Raw genomic sequence first — 22,907 nt, 5'->3', positions numbered from 1 at the left:
GAGAAAGTGAGAAGAACCCTTGAACACAGGAGACCACCTCCTAAATATAACACCAGTAGCACAGACACTGAGAGGAACAATTAATAAATGGAACCTCCTGAAACTGAGAAGCTTCTGTAAGGCAAAGGGCAGAGTCAATAAGATAAAAAGGCAGCCTACTGAATGGGAAAAGATCTTCACCAACCCCACATCAGGCAAAAGACTAATCTCCAAAATATATAAAGAACTCAAGAACTAGACATCAAAATACCAAATAATCCAATAAAAAACGAGGTACAGATCTAAACAGAGAATTCTCAGCAGAGGAAATGTTGGCTGAAAGACACTTAAGGAAATGTTCAACACCCTTAGCTATCAGGGAAATGCAAATCAAAATGACTCTGAGATACCATCTTACACCTGTCAGAATGGGTAAGATCAAAAACATCTATGATATCTTATGCTGGAAAGGATGCAGAGTAAGGGGAACACTCATCCATTACTGGTGGGAGTGCAAACTTGTACAACCTCTTTGGAATGGCAGTTTCTCAGAAAATTAGGAAACAACCTACCTCAAGATCTAGCAATACCACCCTGGGGCATATATCCAAAGGATGCTCAATCATACCACAAGGACACTTCTCAACTATGTTCAAAGCAGCATTATTCATAACAGTCAGAACCTGGAAAAAACCTAGATGCCCCTCAACTGAAGAATGGATAAAGAAAAAGTGGTACCTTTCCACAATGAAGTACTATACAGCAGAAAAAAAGACATCTTGAATTTTGTATGCAAATGAATGGAACTAGGAAAAAAAATCATCTTGAGTGAGGAAACCCAGACCCAGAAAAATGAGCATAGCATGTACTCACTTATAAGTGGATTTCAGATGTAAAGCAAAGGATAATGAGCCTATAGCCCACGACTCCAGAGAAGCTAGGAATCAAGGCGAACCCTAAGAGAAACATACATAGATTTCCCTGGAAAGGGGAAATAGGCAAGATCTCCTGAGAAAATTGGGAGCATGGAGGTTGGAGGAGAAAGGAGGGTGAAAGATGATAGGAGGAGAAAAAGGGGAAGAGGGAAGAGAACAGGATAGTTGAGATGGGGGAAGGAGAGAGGGAGGGAGAGGGAGAGGGAGAGAGAGACAGAGACAGAGACAGAGAAAGGAAAGTGATATCTGGGATTATGGAGCTAGCAAGAAACCTGGCACTAGAGAAATTCCCAAGAATCCACAATGACCCCAGCTAAGACCCTAAGCAATTGTGGAGAAGGTGCCTGAACTGGCCTTGCCCTGTAATCAGATTAATGATGATCTTAAATGTCATCATAGAATCTTCATCCAGCAACTGATGGAAGCAGGTGCAGAGGTGCACAGTTAAGCACTGGGCTGAGCTCCCAAAGTCCAGTTGAAGAGAGAGAAGGGTGATAATATGAGCAAAGGGGTCAACAGCGTGATGAGGATGCCCACAGAAACAGCTGACCTGAGCTAGTGGGAGGATAGGACCAAACTAGGCCCTCTGAATGTGGGTGACAGTTGTGTGTCTGGGGTAAACTGTGGGCCTGCAATGAGACCAGAATTTATCCTTATTGCTTGCACTAGTATTTTGGAACCCATTCTCTTTGGCAGGATACCTTACTCAATCCAGATATAGCAGGGAGGTCCTTGGTCCTGCCTCAAAGCAATGCACTAGATTTTATTGACTCGCCATGGGAAACCTTACCCTCTCTCAGCAGTAGATGGAGGGATGGAGTTGGGGGGAAAAGTGAAAAGAGTGGATAGTGGGGCGGGAGTGGGAACTGGAATTGGTATGTAAAATGGGAAAAGAGGTTTTTTTTTTTTTTAAAAAAAAATTAATTAATAAAAAATGTGGTGATACCGGAGACATGGCTCAGCTATTAAAGGCAAAGGGGTTACAACCCAAAGAAGAAAAATGCAGTGTTAAATTACACTCTACTAGGGATTATGCAGGTGTAAAAAATAGCTATCCATACTTTCAGCATTTATAGTAATCATGTAGCATCGTACAATGGGAAAGAAATGAGTAAGGCTTTCTTTACAGTTTGACTCCCTAGCAGTTAAAATAAAATAAAACACAAGCTTCTTACAACTCAAATAGTTTCAACCTTAATCCATAAAATATAAACTATAAAATCAGAATGTGGTTTAGGTGTAGAACGGAAATACTGATATAATTTGAGAGTTCAGTAAATGACGTTGGCCATATTAAAAAACAACTCCATGCTACCTAAATTTACATATGATACACACTCTATAGTGAATCATCTGAGTGACCCCAGTTCAGCTTTCCCATTTCCCCATTTTCCCATTTCAAGAAAAGTCATTTACCTAAAAAACCAAAATCCTGATAAAAACAAATAAACCCTAAATTAAGACAGAGTTCCCAACCAACCCCACCCTCATTTTTCCTTCACTAATTTTTAGGGAGAGTCTTACGATGCAGCCCTGGCTGTCCTGGTACTTGCTATGTAGCCCATGTTGGCCCCAAATCATGAGATCTGTTCCTGCCTCCCCAGTGCTGGCACAAAAGTTGTGTGCCACCATGTCTGGCTTCTCGGCATTTTACATGATATATCTTATTCACTATTTCAGTGAGCATTACCCAGGGTCCTTTGGGGCTGATGACCTTGTTCCAGAGTTTTGGACAGGAACAGAAAGCTCATCAGTAATTCCCATGGCCTGGGGTAGAACAGCCTTGCAACAGTTTTTCGTTTTTTTTTTTTTTTCCAAATAACTCTTGGTAGTATTCACTCTCACACAATGATAGACCTGACCTTGAGGTCAAGATGTCAGCCGACAGGTAAAATACAAACAAGAGAGACAGACATGGTTTCTATTGATAGGGGATGGTGGGAAAAGTAGCAGCCACGGCTGAACATAATTGCCATATGATGTATACTGAACACAAAAAACTGCTATACAAATCTGTAATTTTGTCATTTACAAGAATTTGCATGTATATGTATAAACATTTTGTATGGATGTTCAAGCATGCATAGAGCATATTTTTACACAGGTGCATTTAATCTGTGTACACATACATTCATGTAAAGTCCGGAAAACAGTCTTTGCTATCATTTTCCAGGCATTGCGTTCCTTGTTGCTTTTATCATTGTTGTTTTTATTGCAATACACAATTTCCTCCTCCCTTCCTTTCCTTCCCTCTCCTCTTCTACCCTCCTCCGTGAGCCCCACACTCCCAGTTTACTCAGGAGATCTTGTCTGTTTCTCGTTCCTATGTAGATTCATGTATGCCTATCTTAGGATCCTATTTGTTGTTTAGGTTCTCTGGGGTTGTGGAATGTAGGTTGTTTTTTTTTCTTTATATCTAAAAGCGAATTATGAGTGAGCGTATTATATATGTCTTTCTGAATCTGGGTTACCTCATTCAATATGGTTTTATCTAGATCCATCCATCTGCCTGCAAATTTCAAAATGTTATTAATTTTTTACTACTGAATAGTACTCCATTGTGGAAATGTACCACATTTTCTTTATCCATTCTTCAGTTGAGAGACATCTAGGATGTTTTCAGGTTCTGGCTATTATGAATAATGCTGCTTTGAACGTAGGTGAGCACATGTTCTTATAGTATGATTGAGCATCCTTTGGGTATAAGCCCAAGAGTGGTATTGCTGAGTCTTGAGGTAGGTTGTTTCCTAATTTTCTGAGAAATTGCCATACTGATTTCCAAAGAGGCTGTACAAGTTTGCACTCCCACCAGCAATGAAGAAGTGTTCTCCTTACTCTGCATCCTCTCCAGCACAAGCTGGCATTGGTGTATTTGATCTTGGCCATTCTTACAAGTGAAAAATGGTATCTCAGAGTTGTTTTGATTTGAATTTCTCTGATGGCTAAAGATGTTGAGCACTTCCTTAATATATTTTGATCATTTTAGATTTGTCTGTTGAGTTTTCTGCTTAGGTTTATATCCCATTTTTTTATTGGGTTATTTGGGTTTTTTTTTTTGATGTCAAGTTTCTTGAGTTCCTTGTATATTTTGGAGATCAGTCCTCTGTCTGATGTGGGGTTGGTGAAGATATTTTCCCATTCAGTAGGCTACCATTTTGTCTTGTTGACCATGTCCTTTGCTTTACAGAAGCTTCTCAGTTTTAGGAGATCCCATTTATTAATTGTTGCTATCAGTATCTGTGCAACTTGTTTTATATTTAGGAAGTAATCTCCTGTGCCCATGCATTCAAAGGTATTTTTGCTTTCTTTTCTATGAGGTTCAGTGCGGCTGGATTTATATTGAGGTATTCAATCATTTTGGACTTGAGTTTTGTGCATGGTGATAGATATGGATCTATTTTTACTCTTCTACATGTTGATATCTAGTTATACCATCACCATTTGTTGAATATGCTTTTTTCATCTTATATTTTTAGTTTCTTTTTAAAAATCAGGATTTAATAGGTGTATGGATTGATATCTGGGTCTTCAATTAAATTCCATTGATCTTCCTGTCTGCTTTTATTCTAATACCAGGCTGTTTTCATTACTGTAGCTCTGTAGTAGAATTTGAAGTCAGAGACAGTGATGCTTCTGGAAGTTCCTTTATTGTACAGGATTGTTTTGGCTATCCTGGGTTTTTTGCTTTTCCATATGAAGTTGAGTATTGTTCTTTCAAGGTCTGTGAAGAATTTTGCTGGCTTTTTGATGGGGATTTGCCTCTATCCTGTAGACTGCTTTTAGTAAAATTGCCATTTTTACTATGTTAATTCTACCTACCAAAAATCATGGGAGGTCTTTCCATTTTCTGCTGCTTTCAATTTCTTTCTTCAAAGATTTAAAGTTCTTTTCATACAGGTCTTTCATTTGTTTGGTTAGAGATACCCTAAGATACTGTATATTATTTGTGGCTATTGTGAAGGGTGATGTTTCTCTGATTTCTTGCTCAGCCCATTTATCTTTAGTATAAGGGATGGCTACAGATTTTTGTGAGTTAATTTTGTACCCTGCTACATTACTGAAGGTGTTAATGAGTTGTAGGAGTTCCCTGGTAGATTTTTTTGGGTCACTTATGTATGCTATCAGCAGCAGCAAATAGTGAAAGTTTGGCTTCTTTTCCGGTTTGTATCGCCTTGATCTCCTTTTGTTGTCTTATTACTCTAGCTAGAACTTCAAGTATTATATTGAATAGATATTGATAGAGTAGACAGCCTTGTTTTGTTCCTTATTTCATGGTATCACTTTTAGTTTCTCTCCATTTAATTTGATGTTGGCTGATGGTTTGCTGTATATTGCCTTTATTATGTTTAGGTATGTTCCTTGTATCCCTGCTCTCTCCAAGACCTTTATCATGAAGGGGTGTTGTATTTTGTCAAAGGCCTTTTCAGCATCTAATGAGAGGATCATTTTTTTTTTCCTGTGGTGGATTATATTGACAGATTTTCATATGTTGAACCATCCCTGCATCTCTGGGATTAAGCCTACTTGATCATAGTGGATGATTTTTCTGATGTGTTCTTGAATTTGTTTTGCCAGTATTTTACTGAGTATTTTTGCATCGATGTTCATGAGTGAGATTGGTCTGCAATTCTCTTTCTTAGTAATATCTTTGTATGGTTTGGCTATCAGAGTAATTGTAGCCTTGTAAAAAGAGTTTGGCAATGTTCCTTCTGTTTCTATTGTGTAGAGCAATTTGAGGAGTAATGGTATTAGTTTTTCATTGAAAATCTTGTAGAATTCTGTGCTGAAACCATCTAGCCCTGGACTTCTTTTGGTTGAGAGACTTTTGATGACCATCAATTTCCTTAGCAGTTATAGGTTTATTTAATTTGTTCATCTGCTCTCGATTTAATTTTGGTAAGTGATATTTATCCAGAACCTTGTTCATTTGCTTTAAGTTTTCCAATTTGGTGGAGTACAGGTTTTCGAAGTACGACCTGATGACTCTCAATTTCCTCCATGTCTGTTGTTATGTCCCCCTTTTCATTTCTGATTTTGTTAATTTGTTAATTCTCTCTACCTTTTGGTTAGTTCGGATAAGGTTTTGTCTATTTTGTTGATTTTTCTCGAAGAACCAATTCTTTGTCTCATTGATTCTTTGCATTGATTTCTTTCTTTCTATTTTGTTGATTTCAGTTCTTAATTTGATTATTTTCTGTCCTCTAGTCCTCCTGGGTGTGTTTACTTCTTTTTGTTCTAGAGTTTTCAGGTGTTCTCTTAATTTTCTAGTTTGGAAATTTTTTACTTTCTTTATGTAGGCATTTAGTGCAATGAACTTTCCTTCTAACACTGCTTTCATTGTGTCCCATAAGTTTGGGTGTATTGTGTGGTCATTTTGATTGAATTTTAGGAAGTCCTTAATTTCTTTCTTTATTTCTTCCTTGACTCATTGGTGGTTCAAGTGAAGTGACCATTTTTCAATTTCCATGTGTTTGTGGGCTTTCTGAAATTAGTGTTACTGTTGGATTCTAACTTTAAGCCATGGTGATCTAATATAAGGTACATGGGGTTATTCCTATTTTTTTTGTATCTGTTGAGGCTTGCTTTGTTACCTAGTATATGGTCAGTTTTTGAGAAGGTTCCATGAGGTGCTGAGAAGAAGGCATATTCTTTTGTGTTTTGGTGGAATGTTCTATAGATGTCTGCTAAGTCCATTTGAGTCATAACATCTGTTAGTTCCCTTATTTCTCTGTTAAGTTTCTGTCTGGGGTACTGAAGTCTCTCACTGTTAGTGTGTGTGGCTTAATGTATGATTTAAGCCTTAATAATGTTTCTTTTACGTGTGAGGGTGCCCTTGTATTTGGAGCATAGATGTTCAGTATTGAAATTTCCTCTTGATGGATTTTTTCTTGTGACAAATATGAAATGTCCTTGTTTATACCTTTTGATTGATTTAGTCTAGAGTCTATTCTGCTAGCTATTAGGATAGCTACACCAGTTTGTTTCTTAGGTGCATTTGACTGGAAATTGTTTTTCCCAAACCTTTACTCTGAGGTGATGTTTATCTTTGAGACTGGTATGTTTCTTGTATGCAACAGAAGAATGGAAATCTGCTTTCATGTCTAATCTGTTGGCCTGTGTCTTTTATAGGTGAGTCCATTTCTATTAAGGTGTATTAATAACCAGTGATTGCTAGTTCCTGTTATTTTAATTTTTGTTCTTGGTGGTGTTATTGTATGTGTTTTCCCCTTGTTTGGGATTTGATGCTGTGAAATCATCTATTTTTTGTGTTTTTGTAGGTGTAACTTACTTCCTTGGTTTAGAGTTTTCTTTCTACTACTTTGTGTAGGGCTGGATTTGTGGATAGGTATTGTTTAAATCTCATTCTGTTGTGGTATAACTTTTTTTCTCTGTCTACGGTGATTGAAAGTTTTGTTAGGTATAGTAGTCTGGGCTGGCATCCAAGGTCTCCTAATGTCTGTGAAATGCTTGACTAGGATCTTTTGGCTTTCATTGTTTCTTTTGAGAAGTCAGGTATAATTCTAATAGGTCTGTCTTTATATGTTCCTTGACCTTTTTTCTTTGTAGCTCTTAATATTCTTTTTTTCTGCATGTGTATTGTTGTGATTATTATGTAGTGAGGGGACTTTTTTTAATTTTTGGTTTAGTCTATTTGGTGTTCTGTAAGCTTCTTGTATTTCCATAGGCATGTCCTTCTTTAGGTTGGGCAAGTTTCCTTCTATGATTTTGTTGAACATATTTCCTGTGCTTTTGAGCTGGAGTTCTTCTCCTTCTTCTACCCTATAATTCTTAGGTTTGGTCTTTTCATAGTGCCCCATACTTCTTAGATATTTCATGTTAAGCTTTTGCTAGATTCAATGTTTTCTTTGACTGATGAATTTATTTCCTCTATCATATCTTCATTGCCTGAGATTCTCTTTTCCATCTCTTGTATTCTGCTCTTTATGTTTGCATTTGTGGTTTATGATCATTTACCCATAATTTTCATTTCCAGAATTCCCTCTGTTTTTGTTTTCCTTATTGTCTCTATTTCTGTTTTCGAGTCTTGTTTATTTTACCTGTTTGATTGTCCTTTCCTTAGTCTTCTTTAAGGGTTTTGTTGATTTCTTCCAATTTTTTGTCTGTCTTTCCCTCTAATTCTTTGACAAAATTTTCATTTCCTCTTTAAAGGTCTAAATAATTTTTTTAAAGCTATTTTTAAGGTCATTTTCTTTTGCTTCATCTGCATTGGAATTTTCAAGTCTTGCTGTTGTGGAGTCACCAGTTTTGGGGGTGCCGCTTTGCTCTTTCTGTTGTTGAGAATATTCTTATTTTGTTGTCTACCCCTCTTTTCCTCCAATTGAGTAGTTGGGGCTGTGTCTTCAGTGATCACTCCTCCAGGTGCTAGTAGGGTCAAGGTTCAGATGGTCACTCCTTGAGGTGGAGTCGGGGTTTTAGTTCCAGTTGCTCAGTGTTCCAAGAGGTTGGGCAGTGCTTACTTGACTTTTTGATATACAGGGTCTCACTGGCTTAGAACTTGTCAAGTCTGGTAGGCTGACTGACCGGCAAGCCCTAGGATTCTATCTGGCTTTGCTCTACAAGGACATGTGCCACCATATCAACTTTATTTCCTGTAAGCTACATGGATGAAACTCTGGTCCTAATGCTTGTGAGGCAAAGCACTTCACCAACAGAGCTATTTCCCCATAACTTTGTCTTTCATATGCCCAAGAAGGTGAGTTATGTCAATGTAATATGATAAAGTGACAATATTATTATTTTGAAAATTTCATATGTGACTTGGGATAGTTTTAACGGAGCTGGGCTTTTATTGTAAATGGGACTAGAACTCACAATATAATATGATGTCCATGAGCATTTAAAACATCTTAGAAAAGCCCCTGGCACAGTGTCTGCAGACAAGCAAGATGGTATTCATCCTGTGGGGAAACTGCTGAAATGTCAGTCTTTCTTGAATGGCTTTAGGATTTGGCAACCTTCTAGGCTGAATGTGTGTGGTGGCAGCAGGGTCTTCTGTCTTCCTTCTCTTCATATGACCACATACACAGCAATGAGCTCTGAGAAGGCATGTGACATGCCCACAAAAAGAGAGGATGCTGACATTCACAGGTGAGTAAATGATTATGGATAAACAGAAGTGCACAGGAAGCAAGACACTGTTGCCAGCGGAACGGCAGAGTCAAAGCTGAAGGTGTCAGCTTTGGATTCCTGGCTGGAATGGAGAAGCTGCAATCTTTTCCTTCCCACAGCAGCAGAACTCAAACAAGGGTAAACTACCCTTGGATTCTAGTTCCTCTGAAGGCCACAGGTCACCAGAATGACAGGCACTGGCTGGGAGCCCAGCTCCACTTCTGAAGGTGGTAGAGCCAGAGTTTGCCTCTCCTCGTCTTCTCCACCCTTCCCTCCATCCGTGTCCTGCTCATGTTGCCTCTCCACACTTGTTCAATACCACGCTCGGCACGTATTCCACAAGAATGCCATACAGGGGAGTGAACGAGAAGCTCTGTTCTTGCCACGGTGACAGCTCAGGTGAGGAAGCCTCCGAATTAGCAATTAGCTGGATGTGAACTTAATTAAATCCCTTGTGTAATTTAAGTCTGCCTACATCAGTTGGCACAGAAGAAAGTTATAACTTTGCCGTTATCCATAACATTGGCTGCCTTGTGAATCTTATTTATGTATATGTAGCTAGTTCATAAATAATCTACAGGAATATAATCATATCTTTTACATTATGAGTTTTTTAATGACTTGCTGCGTGTTGTAAGCAGTGTATATCACGCTTTCATGAGCACTGACCTGATGGTATCATGTGACACAGTTAACTGGGGACAAAGAATTCCACCATTTCCACAGAGGAGCACATTTTCATCTATCTTTTCTGGAGCTATTTCTGTGGAAAGCCCTGTTATTTGTTGGGTCAGAGTAGATACTTGGTTAAACCTATACCAGATTGCCATTATACATCTGTTTTTTCTTCCATATGAAAAGTCAGTTTCCTGTGCTACTTACATTATCCTTGGAGCATTAAATCAAGGCATCATTATTTCCCTAAATTAAAATCCAAGTTAGAAGCAATTTATTTCAGAAATAAATTAAACTGTTTGCAGTTTTACTAGGTGAACACACCCTGGTTTTCCTAAAAGAGTTCTCAGTCTGTGCTATTGTCATTAGATTTAGGTTGGCTATGTGCACATTTGTGTGTGTGTGTGTGTGTGTGTGTGTGCGTGTGTGTGTGTGTTACGCGCACACACACGTGCCTGTCAGAGGTCAATAATGGCTGTCATTCCTCAGGGTTTTTTTTTGTCTTTTTTGTTTTGTTTTTGAAAAAGGGCCTCTTGTTGGTCTGGAATTCACTAAGAAGACTTTACTGGCTGGCCAGCGAGCTACAGAGGCCTTTCCATCTTTGTCTCCTTAGTGCTAGACTTACAAACATACACCAACACACTTGACTTTTTCCCCCTTCTTTTAAATATGGGTTCTGGGAACTAAACTCAGGTCTTTATGCTTTCAAGACAAGCACAGTATGTTACAAACGGAGCCGTCTCCTCAGGTCAGCTTGGTCTTTGTTGTAGACAAGATTGCTCCAGTTTGAGTGACAGTTTGAGCAACAACAGTTTGAGCAACTTGCCGGTTAAATGCTGAGCGTAAAATTCTATGCCCTGTAATTTTTTAATTAGCCTTTACATTCCCTTTTCTTTTTATTTCAATTTTAGCAATTGTTAGATGCCATGCTGGATAGTTTTGCATCAATTTGACATGTGCTAAAATCATCTGAGAGGAGGGAACATTAATTTTAAAAATTCCTCCATAAGGTCAGCGTTAGGCAAGCCTATCGGGCATTTTCTTAATTAGTGATGGATAGGGGAGAGCCTGCAATCCCCCATCCTCTGAAGTGGGTCGGATTCATGTCCTAGAGACATGGCTCTCCAGTGGCACGCTAGGAACCACTAACCTCTCCCCTTTCAGAAGACTTGATGTTTCCACTTTGTTTATCTGGAATGACCTGTCCTGTGGTCACAGAGACCCCACCCCAGCAGGCAGCAGAGCCCTGTGGTCCCCACCAGATCATCTGGAGGAGCCAAGGACAAGGACCACATCACTCCTTGCCATCTGTGAAGGGTTAGCTCTTCAAGCACAGAGTCTTGGAGATGTTTCAGAGTTTCTGAGTGGCTGGAAGAGTTCAGTTTCAAAAGCAGTAAATCATTTGTGGAAATGGACAATACAAATTCAGTTGGACATCCCACCAATGACAAACAAAATGAGAAAATGTTTATGTGTGAACCAAGTGGAGGTGTCTTAGTGGAAAAATTGGTAAAAAATTTATCCTCAAACTGTGAAGTTCAGTAGGAATATAATATTTTAGTGTGGGAAAATATAGAATGGATGCTATTCTTGTTTGAAGATGTTTATAGAAGTATTACTCATAAAATAGCTAACCCCTCATTAAGCTATGTAAAACACAAATAGCTGATGATTAATTTATAAAATATTGAAAGCAATAACTTATATTTAGAAGAGTTATATTTAGGAATTGCTTCTTTTCCAGTGTAGAAATGCTGGCTAACAAGTCCAGTTGAAGCACCGAGTGATTTTCTTGTTTTCTCAGTCAACATTTAATTGACAGAGAAGTGTTCTTCTGGGTATCTTTGCCTTGGATTTGGATTATTTTTTATTATGATTTTTTTCCATTTACTTTACATCCTGATCAGAGTCTCCCCCTCCCTCTCTACCCATGGACGTTACACGTGTTGGGTCAGCACCTTCTGGGATCCCTAGCAGCTTACAGATATGGATGTCGTCAACTGAATCCCACCTCTGTGATGAGGACTGAGAACTCAACAAGAATGATTTGGTCGTTAGAGTAGGGATGCTGCAGATCCAGAGCCAAATCAGCCTAATCTCTCTTTAGCTCCCTTAATAACCACTCACAACTTCCTCCATGTCTGACCTATTATCCTTGTGACTCTCAGGTAAATTCTTTCAGGATTGATTAACAGACCACGAGCTGCCACCAGCTCCCAAGCTGAGAACACCACCGGACAGGATGTGGAACCGTCAGAAGAGATTTCCCGATTTTGCCAGACACAACCTACATGATGTTCCATCACCATATTTGGAAAGTGCCTTTATCTATGAATTTCTTTGTTCTGTTACCATAGAAACTTCAAGAGACTGTTACCACACTGGAATACGGTATTTTGGAAGAAGCTTTACCTAGGCTTCCTGCCACGGTTACTGAAATTTGATTCCAGAGCAAACTCTCTTATTCCCTTCGAGATGAGAACTACGCTGTTGAGTCAACAGTGTCACCTGACAACATGATCCCAAGTCACACAGGCCTTTCTCCACCCTAAATCCCCTCTGGGCTCACACAGTCCTCTCTAAACACCTGCTCAACTCACATTTTCTACTGGATACAGTCCATAGACCACATTTATCTCAAGAAACACGGGCAATCACAACAGTCCCCCAATGTGTTTCTTAATAAATAAAAAGCATTGAGTTCACATGTGGGTCAGAGTCTGCCGAATTCAGTTTGATTCTCACTAGCATTTTCCTATCTAAATTTCACAAAAGGAAGCGTCCACTTTGGGGATTTGTTATCCTCCTGAGCTGAAGGCTCACACCTACCTGGTCACAGGGAGAGCAGCATTTATTTGCCATTTTCATCTGTGGAGGGAAGACAGCAAGGGGTCAGTGTGCCACACACATCAATTCTTTCATTTGTCAGCCTGTCTAAATGGCAGTTCAAATTAAACAACCCAGGAAACTTCCTTGGAAGATTTTTTTCCCTTTATGCTGGGCTTATCTTCAAACCAGAGCAAACACACACTTAACCACAGTCGTTCTCGAAGCAGGTAAACAACGAAACAAAAGTGTGGAGACACACTGATGTCATTGTTCCCAAGTGGCAGCCATTGAAGGGAGGGCAGCTGAGGGATGGCAGATGCTTAAACACGTGAGGAGAAAGAAGGAAGATGGCCTCTGTGCCACACCATCTAACTACAGTGACCAGTGACCACAGCTTATTCTTTCCTCCTTTTCCCAAACCCTGTAGATCACTTTCAATAATTTTACCAGCGAAGAAATGGCGGTCCCGAAGAAGATACACTCAAGACTGTGAGCCCACATGTCTGCCCTGCCATGAAGCTCAGGAGTCCCCTTCAATAGTCATCCAATCAGGAGCACCCTGTACTGACCGATATTTCCTCAGATGCCAATCAAACCCCACCTGCCTCCTTTGGCTTTGCTTATTTGTCTATTTAGTTATTTAATTGAAAAAAATCTATCCATTTAGGGATTCAAAGTATGGAATATTAAAACCAAGAACATAGGAAGGTACTTCTTTATACATTAGTAGAAAGATGGCTCTTGTGTCTTTAGGATAGATATTTCGCCCATCACTGCATCCCTAAACATCTCAGATTATTCAGCCAACTTCTCCCTAGCAGTGGTCAGGACAGGTAGGGGGTGAGCAATGAGGGGGCAACAGGCACAAGACGGTGGCTCAGAGTATCACAGGTTGCACCAGGCTGAGGAATGGAGCACAAACACACAGCATGGGTATTTGGAGGGGGTGAGGATGGGAGCTGGGCCAAGCCTTTGGTTATGGGGCCAGTCCTGCCACAGCTCCATAGCTACAGTTTGTCCTTCTTCATGAGAGACTGAAGAAGGAGCTGATGTTCTCCTTCCCCCAACCATCTCTATTAATTCCTTTATTTTACAAATCTTACTGACTTTGAATACTAGACCTATCACCCAAAGGCACAGAATACTTTTTTTTTTCTGACCCAGATGCCTTCAGTGAGAGACAGCATATGTTTTTGGAAAGGTATGTCCTTTTTAATTTTTTAAAAATAAATGTTTGTTGGAATGATGGCATTCTCCAGGGGAAAAAATTTTAAAAATGCCCATGATTAGTGTGTGTGTGTGTGTAAGTTTGTGCTCATGTACATGTGTGCATATATTTGAGGAGCCCAGAGAAAAATTAGGGTATCCAGGGCATATGTATCATATTTTTATCCCAGTTAGTAGTTTATCCAAATAAAATTGCCACATTGAATTTAACACATTTGGATTTACACACACACACACACACACACACACACACACACACACACACACACAGATCTCTATGTGTGTATCAAGAGAGAGATGGGAAGTATAGAGACAAAGACAAGGAGAGAATTAGCCTGAAAATTTCCAAATGTCTATATCTAGATACATTTTAATAGCTTAAATTTTAGTTATTTGAGTTGGATATTTGATCTGTTGAGACAAGTATACGTTCAGCATGCAGACCAAACCTTGCAGTGGGTTCATTATACTTGGAACATTCTCATCACTACTGCTAATGGCGACACGGAGGGAGTAAGTCCTGGGCCAGATGCTCACATGTTGAAGCGTCAGGTCACTGATGTTGGCTGAGATTGCACGCAACCAGTCCGCACAGTCCTGGGCAGTGGAGAACTGAAGGACTCCTGTGCTGGTTCCATCCAGGGCCAGCACCTCGATTGCACTGGACCTACAGCAGAAGAGAAGACACCAGGGAGGCTGTCACCTGGGAGAGAATGACACCGCTCGGGTCCGTCCAGCAGGGGGCAGGCGCTTCCAGCCCCCGCTGCCCTGGGCTCAGCTGTGATACACCTAGGAAAGAGCAGACACTCCTACTCTCCAAGTCAACAGGCATAATAGGTTAGCTTTACCAAAACAAAAACCCACACTGAATTTCCTCACTAGGAACCATTACTAATACAACAGGAATAAGGAAAGCAGGGCAGATGGGGAAGAAGCCTTGTTCTGGCTGAAATTTCAGGGTTTCTAGTTTTTATTTTATAGAAACTACAGTGTCTTAGCTGTAGTTGTTCTGAAGCCCATTTACCTCATGGAACCTAGCATGACATCAGAAAACACACTCAGTGCTGACTGGGACTGGACCTTCCCAGTGTATGTACTTAGGATGGACCGTAGGGCTCTGGAGAAGCCCCGGATCCTTGCTTTGGTGTTAACACAGGGTATGACTGATATTAGGCTGACTTAATCCCAGCAACTTCCCTTATGGAGAAGTCCTTAAATCCCTTATTGCACATGCACAGTGGGCTCTAAGCTGTGCTGTAACAACCTCTCAGCTATTGGTCCTGCTATGCAAGATGAGGGCTTAGAGGAAGAGGTGTACCAAGACCTTCCTGGGTGTGAGCAGCTCTCAAAACAGCTTCCCAGGAGAGAGCGATCTTTCTTTTTAAAACAGGTATCTCCCTGGCTGTCCCCACCTTAATTGGCACTCCTTGAATGAGAATGAAGCATCTAATTGTTTCCAACTGACTTTTCAGCCTGGTGGAGTCTGAAGGGTGATACGTGTAGTTTTGAAAACCTTGCCAGAGGATGAACCTACAGGGAAGGCATCCTACAGCCGACAGGATGGCTTAAGGAATGGACCAGGCATTTTTACGACAGCCTTTACATGACTGTTTCTAGTCGCTCCTTTCCCTGTGTCTTCTCAGTTGAGCCATTTGTCTCTGACTTCTCTATTTCAAGGTTCCCTGTTCCCTGTGTAGCTGCCTTAGATCTGCATGTTCTATGACAAATTGTCACTCTCTCTATGTGGCACTGAGCAGCATTAAAAAAATACGTCCTTGTGTTTGTTTTGGACAGTGCAAGGACGTGGACTTCATTCTAACTGCAAGAGGAAGCCACCAGGAGGCTTTGGGCCAAGAAACAGCATGATAGGAAATGGATGATAAATTGGCAAAAAAAAAAAAAAAGAGAGAGAAAAAAAAGAAAAAAAATTGTATTGGAAATGGGCCAAAGGGACAGTGGGGAATGAGAGAAGACTAGTAACTGTTGGAGTTACCAGGCAAAGAGGGTGCTCAGGAAAGTCAGCCTGGGGAGATGGTTGAGGAGGGGAAATTAGTCAAGAGATTGGACTCAGATCATGGGAAGAGAAAAATCAACGGTGAACACAAGGCTTAGCTGGACGCACAGAAGCATAGCTGTAATGATCGGCAGCTGTGCCGGGGTAACTGGACCCAATATGTGAAGAACGCCAGACCAGGGACACAGTTTGGGCCATCTGTTTGCTTGTGATGCTTCCCGAGTAGAGCTGGGAGTGGGTAGTGGAACAGTCGTGTGTGGGCGCTAGGGACGTGTCTTGTCTAGAAATGGAAAACAGGAGATGTCCACCCTGCAGGGTCAGGCTGTGAGGAGGAGAGAGCTCACCAAGGAGCAACTTGCACGGTGAAGGAGCTGGAGAGAGAAGCACCCAGCAGAGGGACCACCAAGACTGATGGGTAAAGCTGGAGAGGCTAACCGGGCATACGTCCCTAAAAACAAGCCCCTCCCCCCCCAAGAAAGGTTTCTGCAGCAGAAATAAGTGTTGGTGTGCTGATGTTCTCTGTACGGCAGATGTGACGATTCAGAGTCCTGCTGCCTCCCAAATAAAGAAAATACTGCAGACCAGCAGATGTGTAAATCACAGCATAAGAAACCACGCTCTTCCAAAAGACCCAAGTGCCTCAACTACCAAACATACAGATACTAAAATAAGCAAAATGTCAGACCAAGTTTCTAAGCTTTCTGGTAAAAATGATTGAGAGCCTGAAAATGGATACAAAGGTGATAAATTCAGTCTAGAACATGAAGCAGGTCTCAGAGGGACGTGGATCTGGATACAATCCCTCTTCATCCCTCAGATAAATAGTAAAACAAGCAGACTCCAGGGTTCTAGTCCTCATTTTTCAGTGCGGAGAGCACCATTCACCTAGGGTGATGTCAGAAGACCTTTGGGGTTGGAGTCAAGTCTAGCCCTTGTCTGGATCTGAATAGACTCTCAGTAAATAGTGGCAATGGGACCAACAGAATTTGACAGGATTTGATAATGTTTTATGAAAGTATTACGTAAAACGCATCATACGTCAGAGGAAAACTCCAATGAAGGCTGTGGAAGGTGGATGGAGCCTGCCACAGTGTACTTGAGCTCTTTCTGGAAATAATGAGCCCTGCCTCTCTTTCTTCAAGCTTCTGGAATGCCATACAGAGCTCCTTCTGCATCCAGGTTTCCAGAGACCCAAAGCTTTGCGCATACTCCAGCAAGGTTTGAGATCCCCAAGATGTCCCTCTCTCAGACCAGGGCTATTTACCAGGGAGCTGCTGCATCCAGCTGCATGGTCATCAACTAATTGCTATTCACGCACACTGAGCCATGCAAAGCCCAGGTAGGGCTGAAGGGACAGTTGCATCTCAAGCAGCAACCCCTTCCTGAAGGCTCCATTTAGGGAGCACTTGGCATTCTCTGCTGCTGTCCATCCAGTTTCACGGCAACACCCATATCTGTATTGGCAACCACACCGAAAACCGTTTATGCCTTCCTCAGATGAAAACCTGGTAGACTGTCTCAAAGTCAGTTGAAGACAACGTATTGATTCTACAACATAGTTCAGTAATGGGGGCAGGATATGCATTTGTCTGTCAATTAGACTCCTCTTTTTTAAACCTGTATCCTTATTTGCATCATAATTCCTAAACTTGGAATTTTATAATGTATTCCACTAGAAGTCTCCTTTTAATTGCAAGATCAAATGCTAAATGATGCTCCAAATGTTTTCTGAGAAGACGTCATCAACAAGTATATTGGCTTTCTGAAGGGTCTCGTGTACCAGGGAACCGCACTGTCCAGATGCTCGTGGAGCTGGGACAAGCTATGATTCATCCACACCAAGCACGTTGCTCAACATAGAAACAAACCCTCTGGTCACTTGTGCCTTTCTGTTTCACGAGGATACTGGCAGGAAATTGCAAACAAGTTCTTAGCCACGTGGTGTTTAAATTCTGCTCTGAGGAGCCTCCGGCAATGTTTTCTGGCTGGTATTCTACTGATTTTTATAGAGGTGAGACAATGAGGGAAGGTTTTCACTGAGTGCAGTGGTCAGAGACGGGGTGGGGGTGTCAGTTCAAGGCCGGTCTCAGTTATAGATAGGTCAGACCCTGTCTCAAGAAGAGAAGGAGAGGGATAGAGAAAGGGAGAGGGAGAGACAAGAAGAGCCCTCCCTTAGCTCCTAGTAGTGAAGCTGTCTGATCTGGAAACTGTAAGATCCTTGTGCACTGAGAGGAAGAGGGGGAGAGGGAAGGAGGGAGGGAGAGAGAGGAAAACAGGGTTGAAGGGGGAAAGAGATGGAGAAAGAACCCTCAGATAGTTAAAAAGGCAAGACTATAAAATCTTAGGTCCCTCTCCTATTTCTGTCTTTTAAAGATTTAATAAATTCTTTTTCATATACATGTGTTCATGTACATGTGTGGGTGGGTACCCCTGAAAAGTAGAAGGGGGGGGGTTGGATCACCTGTAGCTGGAGTTACATGGGTGCCCTTTCGATGTGTGTTTCCAAACAGGTCAACAGTATGCAAAGAATTCTTATGCTCTTTCAAATGATATATTAATTCTCCCTGCATTTCTCTGTAAGTCTTTGAAGTAGAAGGTTTAATAATATGGGGGGAAATTTAAAGATGCTCACACGTTCTATAAACAATCGAGGAAGCCAGCTAGCAGCGACCCTTCCTTTTGTAAATAAAGCATGGTGCATCAGTTTTCAAACAGTGCATACGAAGAAGGGGCCACTACTGAGGTTTAGAAACTGATGTGTATGTGCTAATCACTTACCCAAGCCTACTTATAAGCCCAGGCTGGCAAAGGCAAGGACCCACAGCCAGGTCAGGAGAAAGGAGGGGCTTCTGACTCCAGCCCTTTCTTAGCTTCCTGACAGTGAAGATGTCTGATCTGGAGAAACTGTAAGATCCCTGTGCATTGAAACCATGGCAACCGCTGTTTCCAGGGGCACATGGTTCATTCTTCCCCAACCTCACAATCCGTTTGAAGCTGGTTTCTGTTTTGGGTTTGGTTATACTACGTTGGCTATGACGGCCAGTGGCTGTCATTTTACTCTTTCCTTCTGGGGCAAGACCGCAGCTGCAGACTGTAGATGCACAGACGTCAAACAGCTGCCTGGGAAAACTGGCAGGAGCTTTGAACAGGACCTTATCTAGGTAAAGATAAAGAAAAAACACCTCTACGCTACAGAATTGCTTGACAGGAAGAATGCTTTACCTTCATAGGATCAGATCTAAGCTGAGCAAGAAGCAGAATACATTTGCAAAGTACAGCTTGAGGTGTCTCCTCTCCACTCTGCACTGGCAAGACAGTCTGTGCTAGAAAAGGAATCTGGGCAGAAGAGTATCCTTGGGAGAGATTTGGCCTTTGTGGGTGACAGACCAAAGATCTATCAACATCAGTGTCCTTTTAAAGACCCCATTGGGAGCTCTATTACCACTTCGTAAATGTGAGATCAAAGTGGGCAATCCAGCAGGGAGTGACCAGGACCAGTCACCATAGCTGCTCTGGGGCTCCACAGTCCATGGTGGAGGGCAGATTGCTGATGCCGTCAGGTGCCTGGACTGTGTAGCTTTGAGTTCAGACTACATCGAAGGAGCTAGAGTAAGCCCTGAGGTCACTTCATATACTGGGACAGAGTCCATGCCTCTAGAACCTTCTTCATCGCCTCTCCCAACCAAGGCTCTCTGGACCTGGTATTAACTTTCCTGGGTAAGAAGCAGTGACCGGATCCCTTCCTTTACTACTGCAAAATCCCCTGTCACTGAGGTTCCTTAACTTTGTTGCGGAGATGGGGATGCGGTAAACTGAGGACAGATAGTCAAGAAAATGACTTTGCCTACAGCAGTGGATCAGGAGCAGAGGAGGCAGAAGCCAGTCTGCCACGGAGTGAGATCTGTGAGCACCGCGGGAGGCCGGGTCAGGCTCTGAGGAGAAAGCCCGGCCCCTTGTTAAGCCTTTTTCATCCATTGTGAATCCATTCTTCCAACTTTAAAACCTCTTCCTATTTATTTCCATTTCAGATCTTGAGAGCCAATTAAATCTCTACCCACAAAGGAAAGGAGAATCAACTCAGCCTTCAAATGGGAGGGGACTCGTGATGAGTTTTATTCTGCTCAGCGGCGAAGAAGCGATCTTTGTGTCTGAAAGTGCAGGCTTCAGGGTCTGTCAGCACATGGGACACTAATCCCTTGCAGTCAAGATGAATCATCCTCAGAGATAGAAATGAAAGATTCTACATGGAGAAACTGACATGGGATGCAGGCAGAGAGACAGACGTAGAGAGTTGGAGGGGGTCAGGCATGGAGGGAGTTACGTGCAACGATTATGTGAGTCAGTCTAACAGACAGATAACTGGTTGTAGCAGCAGGAGAGGTGAGTGTGGGGATAGCTGAGGGGATAAATGTAGCAGCATTTTGCTTCTGGAACTACATAGACTCAGATCAGGACAATTATGCACAAGTGGTCACTAGCCGAAGTAGCAGTGACCGGAGTCCATCAGACATCTCCATGGCTTCCACAGAACACTGATTCATTTACGTGCCCCCTGAGCAGCTGGCACACAGCAGGTATCAGAAGCCCATGTAGCAGGGCATTACCTCTGTCAGTCTTCTGTCTATAAAATGAAGTTATCTGTGAATTTAAAGACAATGCTTCGAGAAAGCAACAGCAATCCTACCACCTGCTGCTGCCGGCAAGGTTGTAGGGTCCCCAGGCAGAGAGGGATCCTTCCTGGACAAGGTGTAGGAGAGCAGGACAGCCAAGCCAGTGTCCCATGGCAAAAGCATCCAACATAGCTCCCTGGTGCTGACAGAAGATTCCCTGGTCCTAGGAAGGATTAAGCCTGCTGCTCCCCTGCTCTCATTTCCAAGCTCCAGAATAAACATCATGCTAGATTGTGCCCATCGGGACCCAGTACTGACAACTCTCCCTGCAGACCTGATCTTCGCTATCATGGACTACACTCCTTCCTCTCACAGTAGGCCCTCTTCCTGCTGAGTCTATGGCTTCAGGACTCTTCTCCTGCATAGTATGTAAAGCTGGTCCTAGAGGCTCACAGGCATTGGGAACACTGTACTCTGAAAGACCTTGACTGCCTGACACATTCTATAGAGAAGCTTTTTTTTTTATTTCTGAAATGAGTGTTTAAACGTGGCACCATCTTTTGCAAAACAGATTGAAGCATTTATCAGGATAATTGTGACCTGCACTATCACTTTGCAAAACGTGATTATCTACAACACGCCTAAACATTCTGCTTTGACTCCACCAAGCCCATCTGGTCCTCGCTGGTTCTTCTTACGTAAGGGGACCACTCCAAAACAAATGGGGTTTTCCCTGAGTTATGAAACAAATCTTCATTGTTCTTCTCAGGATCCGGACAGATGGGGCAACGGGACCCAAAGTTGTCGTCTTCACTTCCTCCCATTCTCTTTCCTCCTTCCCTTCCCGCCCCCCTTTCCTGATGTGCAGAAAGAACAAGATCAATGACTCCTTATTCTTTTCAGGGTCAGCATATAAAACAAAAGGTGTGGAAATGGGTCCTCTGTATGGGAGAATAGGAACTGTGCCTTTGGGAAAGGATCGTGTAACACAGGGTGGCTGGTGATTGTGGGTTCCTGTACTGTTTAGATTTATGCACTAGGGTTCTCTACAAAAACAGAACCAATAGGGAATCTCTCTAGTCTGTCTGTCTGTCTGTCTGTCTGTCTGTCTGTCTATCCATCCATCCATCCATCATCCATCCATCCATCCATCCATCCATTCATCCATCCATCCATCCATCTCCAAGAGAATTTATTAGATTAGGTTACAAAGTTTTGGCTACAAAGTCCAACGATGCCTGCATTCTGGAGAGGCAAGGAACCTGGTAGCTACTCAATTCATAAAGATGGATGCCTTAGTTCCCGGTGTATCCTGGAGGATGCTGAAGAACCACTGATCTTCAGTCTATAATGGAAGGCTGAAAATGGGTTCCAGTATCAGTGAAGGATGGCAGTGACAGCAACAGAACAGATGCACTCACTAGCAGAGACTGAAGGTCACTGGGCGAAGGGAGCAGCTTTCCCTTTGGACTTCCTTGTATCTGGGTTGCCACTGGAAGGTGCCACTCACTGTGAGGTGACTTCCTTTCCTGGCTAATCCTTCTAGGAATTACCCTTACAGACCTTCCCCGAGGTATGTCTCTTTATAGACCTATAGATTATGAATCCATTCAAGTGGGTGATTAATTGCTCATCTTTGGGGACAGTCACCCTTCATCTGCTCAAGGCATCTCCGCGTTCCTCTGCACTTATAGTTAGGCTTTACCTTGCTTTCACAGAACCATCTCAGGAAGCAGTGAAGTGTTCATCTTGTCTCTCATTCCTTTTGTTCAGAAAGAACAACAGCTGGGAACACCTGTAAGCAGCCCCATCATAGTCCCCAAGGGCAGCTGGGGTAACCCCAGGTCCCAGGCCATGCCTCCTTTCTAAAACCTTGACTCTCTTCTCAAAGTGTTGCCTCTGGGCTTCACAACCCCTCTGCTCAGTTTTTCTACACATTCTTCACTATCAGAAAGGTTGTCCATGTGTTATCCGTGTCTGCTGGCACACTTATTGCTCTTTTTTTTTTTTTGTTTGCCTTGATGATTGGACCAGCAAGACCAATGCCTTGGTCTTTGCATGAACCCAGACAGTGACTATCTAAGTCGGCTGGCTCCTAACTGAGGGTCTGTAAGAGATAGTAACTGACATATGTCAGTGACTATGCTTGACTGATTTGTTCCACGGTAGAAAATCAATGTTGTAGAGCTAAGCGAGATGTTAGCTTCTCTCCACGAATAGCTAGCCTTCTTCATCGCTGTGATCAGCGGTCAAGCTGTGCTTGCGAGAGGCATCTTGGTAGCTTGCCCAGGGCTCAAAGTTGCAGTATGGGACTGAGCTGTCTGCAATGTGCCATAGCTGTAGGGTCACAGGCATCTTCTTGCATTTACAGAGCTGAGCCTACTCTGCCCTCTGCTGAGACCCTCTGAGAACATGCTGGCAGTTGGCATGCATTAGTTTCATATCCACATATTCTGCCCCCAGATTCTCAGGGAACAACTACCTTCTGTCTGGTGTGGTATAGTCTTA

The 22,907-nt window shown here is 42.2% G+C and overlaps 1 protein-coding gene and 1 long non-coding RNA gene across 6 annotated transcripts in view; one reads left to right on the top strand and one right to left on the bottom strand.

The window, feature by feature from the left end:
- Positions 1 to 22,907, bottom strand: part of Sntg2 (syntrophin gamma 2) — a 204,355-nt gene that overhangs the window by 59,085 nt on the left and 122,363 nt on the right. For all 5 annotated transcript variants that reach the window (XM_085690810.2, XM_085690809.2, XM_048439847.3 and 2 more), the window contains 2 exons: positions 14,313 to 14,442; positions 12,549 to 12,587 (listed from right to left, as the gene is read on the bottom strand). In XM_085690810.2, the coding sequence (XP_085546936.2) occupies positions 12,549 to 12,587; positions 14,313 to 14,442 (169 nt within the window). The remainder of the gene's footprint in view (positions 1 to 12,548; positions 12,588 to 14,312; positions 14,443 to 22,907) is intronic.
- On the top strand, positions 9,332 to 12,424 carry LOC146894249 (uncharacterized). The gene is made up of 2 exons (XR_015002309.2): positions 9,332 to 9,443; positions 11,888 to 12,424. It is a non-coding gene; the product is annotated as an uncharacterized LOC146894249 (long non-coding RNA).

Source organism: Myodes glareolus, chromosome 6 (genome assembly GCF_982192425.1).
Source record: "Myodes glareolus chromosome 6, mMyoGla1.1, whole genome shotgun sequence".
NCBI lineage: Eukaryota > Metazoa > Chordata > Mammalia > Rodentia > Cricetidae > Myodes > Myodes glareolus.
This window is presented reverse-complemented; position numbering and strand designations above follow the sequence as displayed.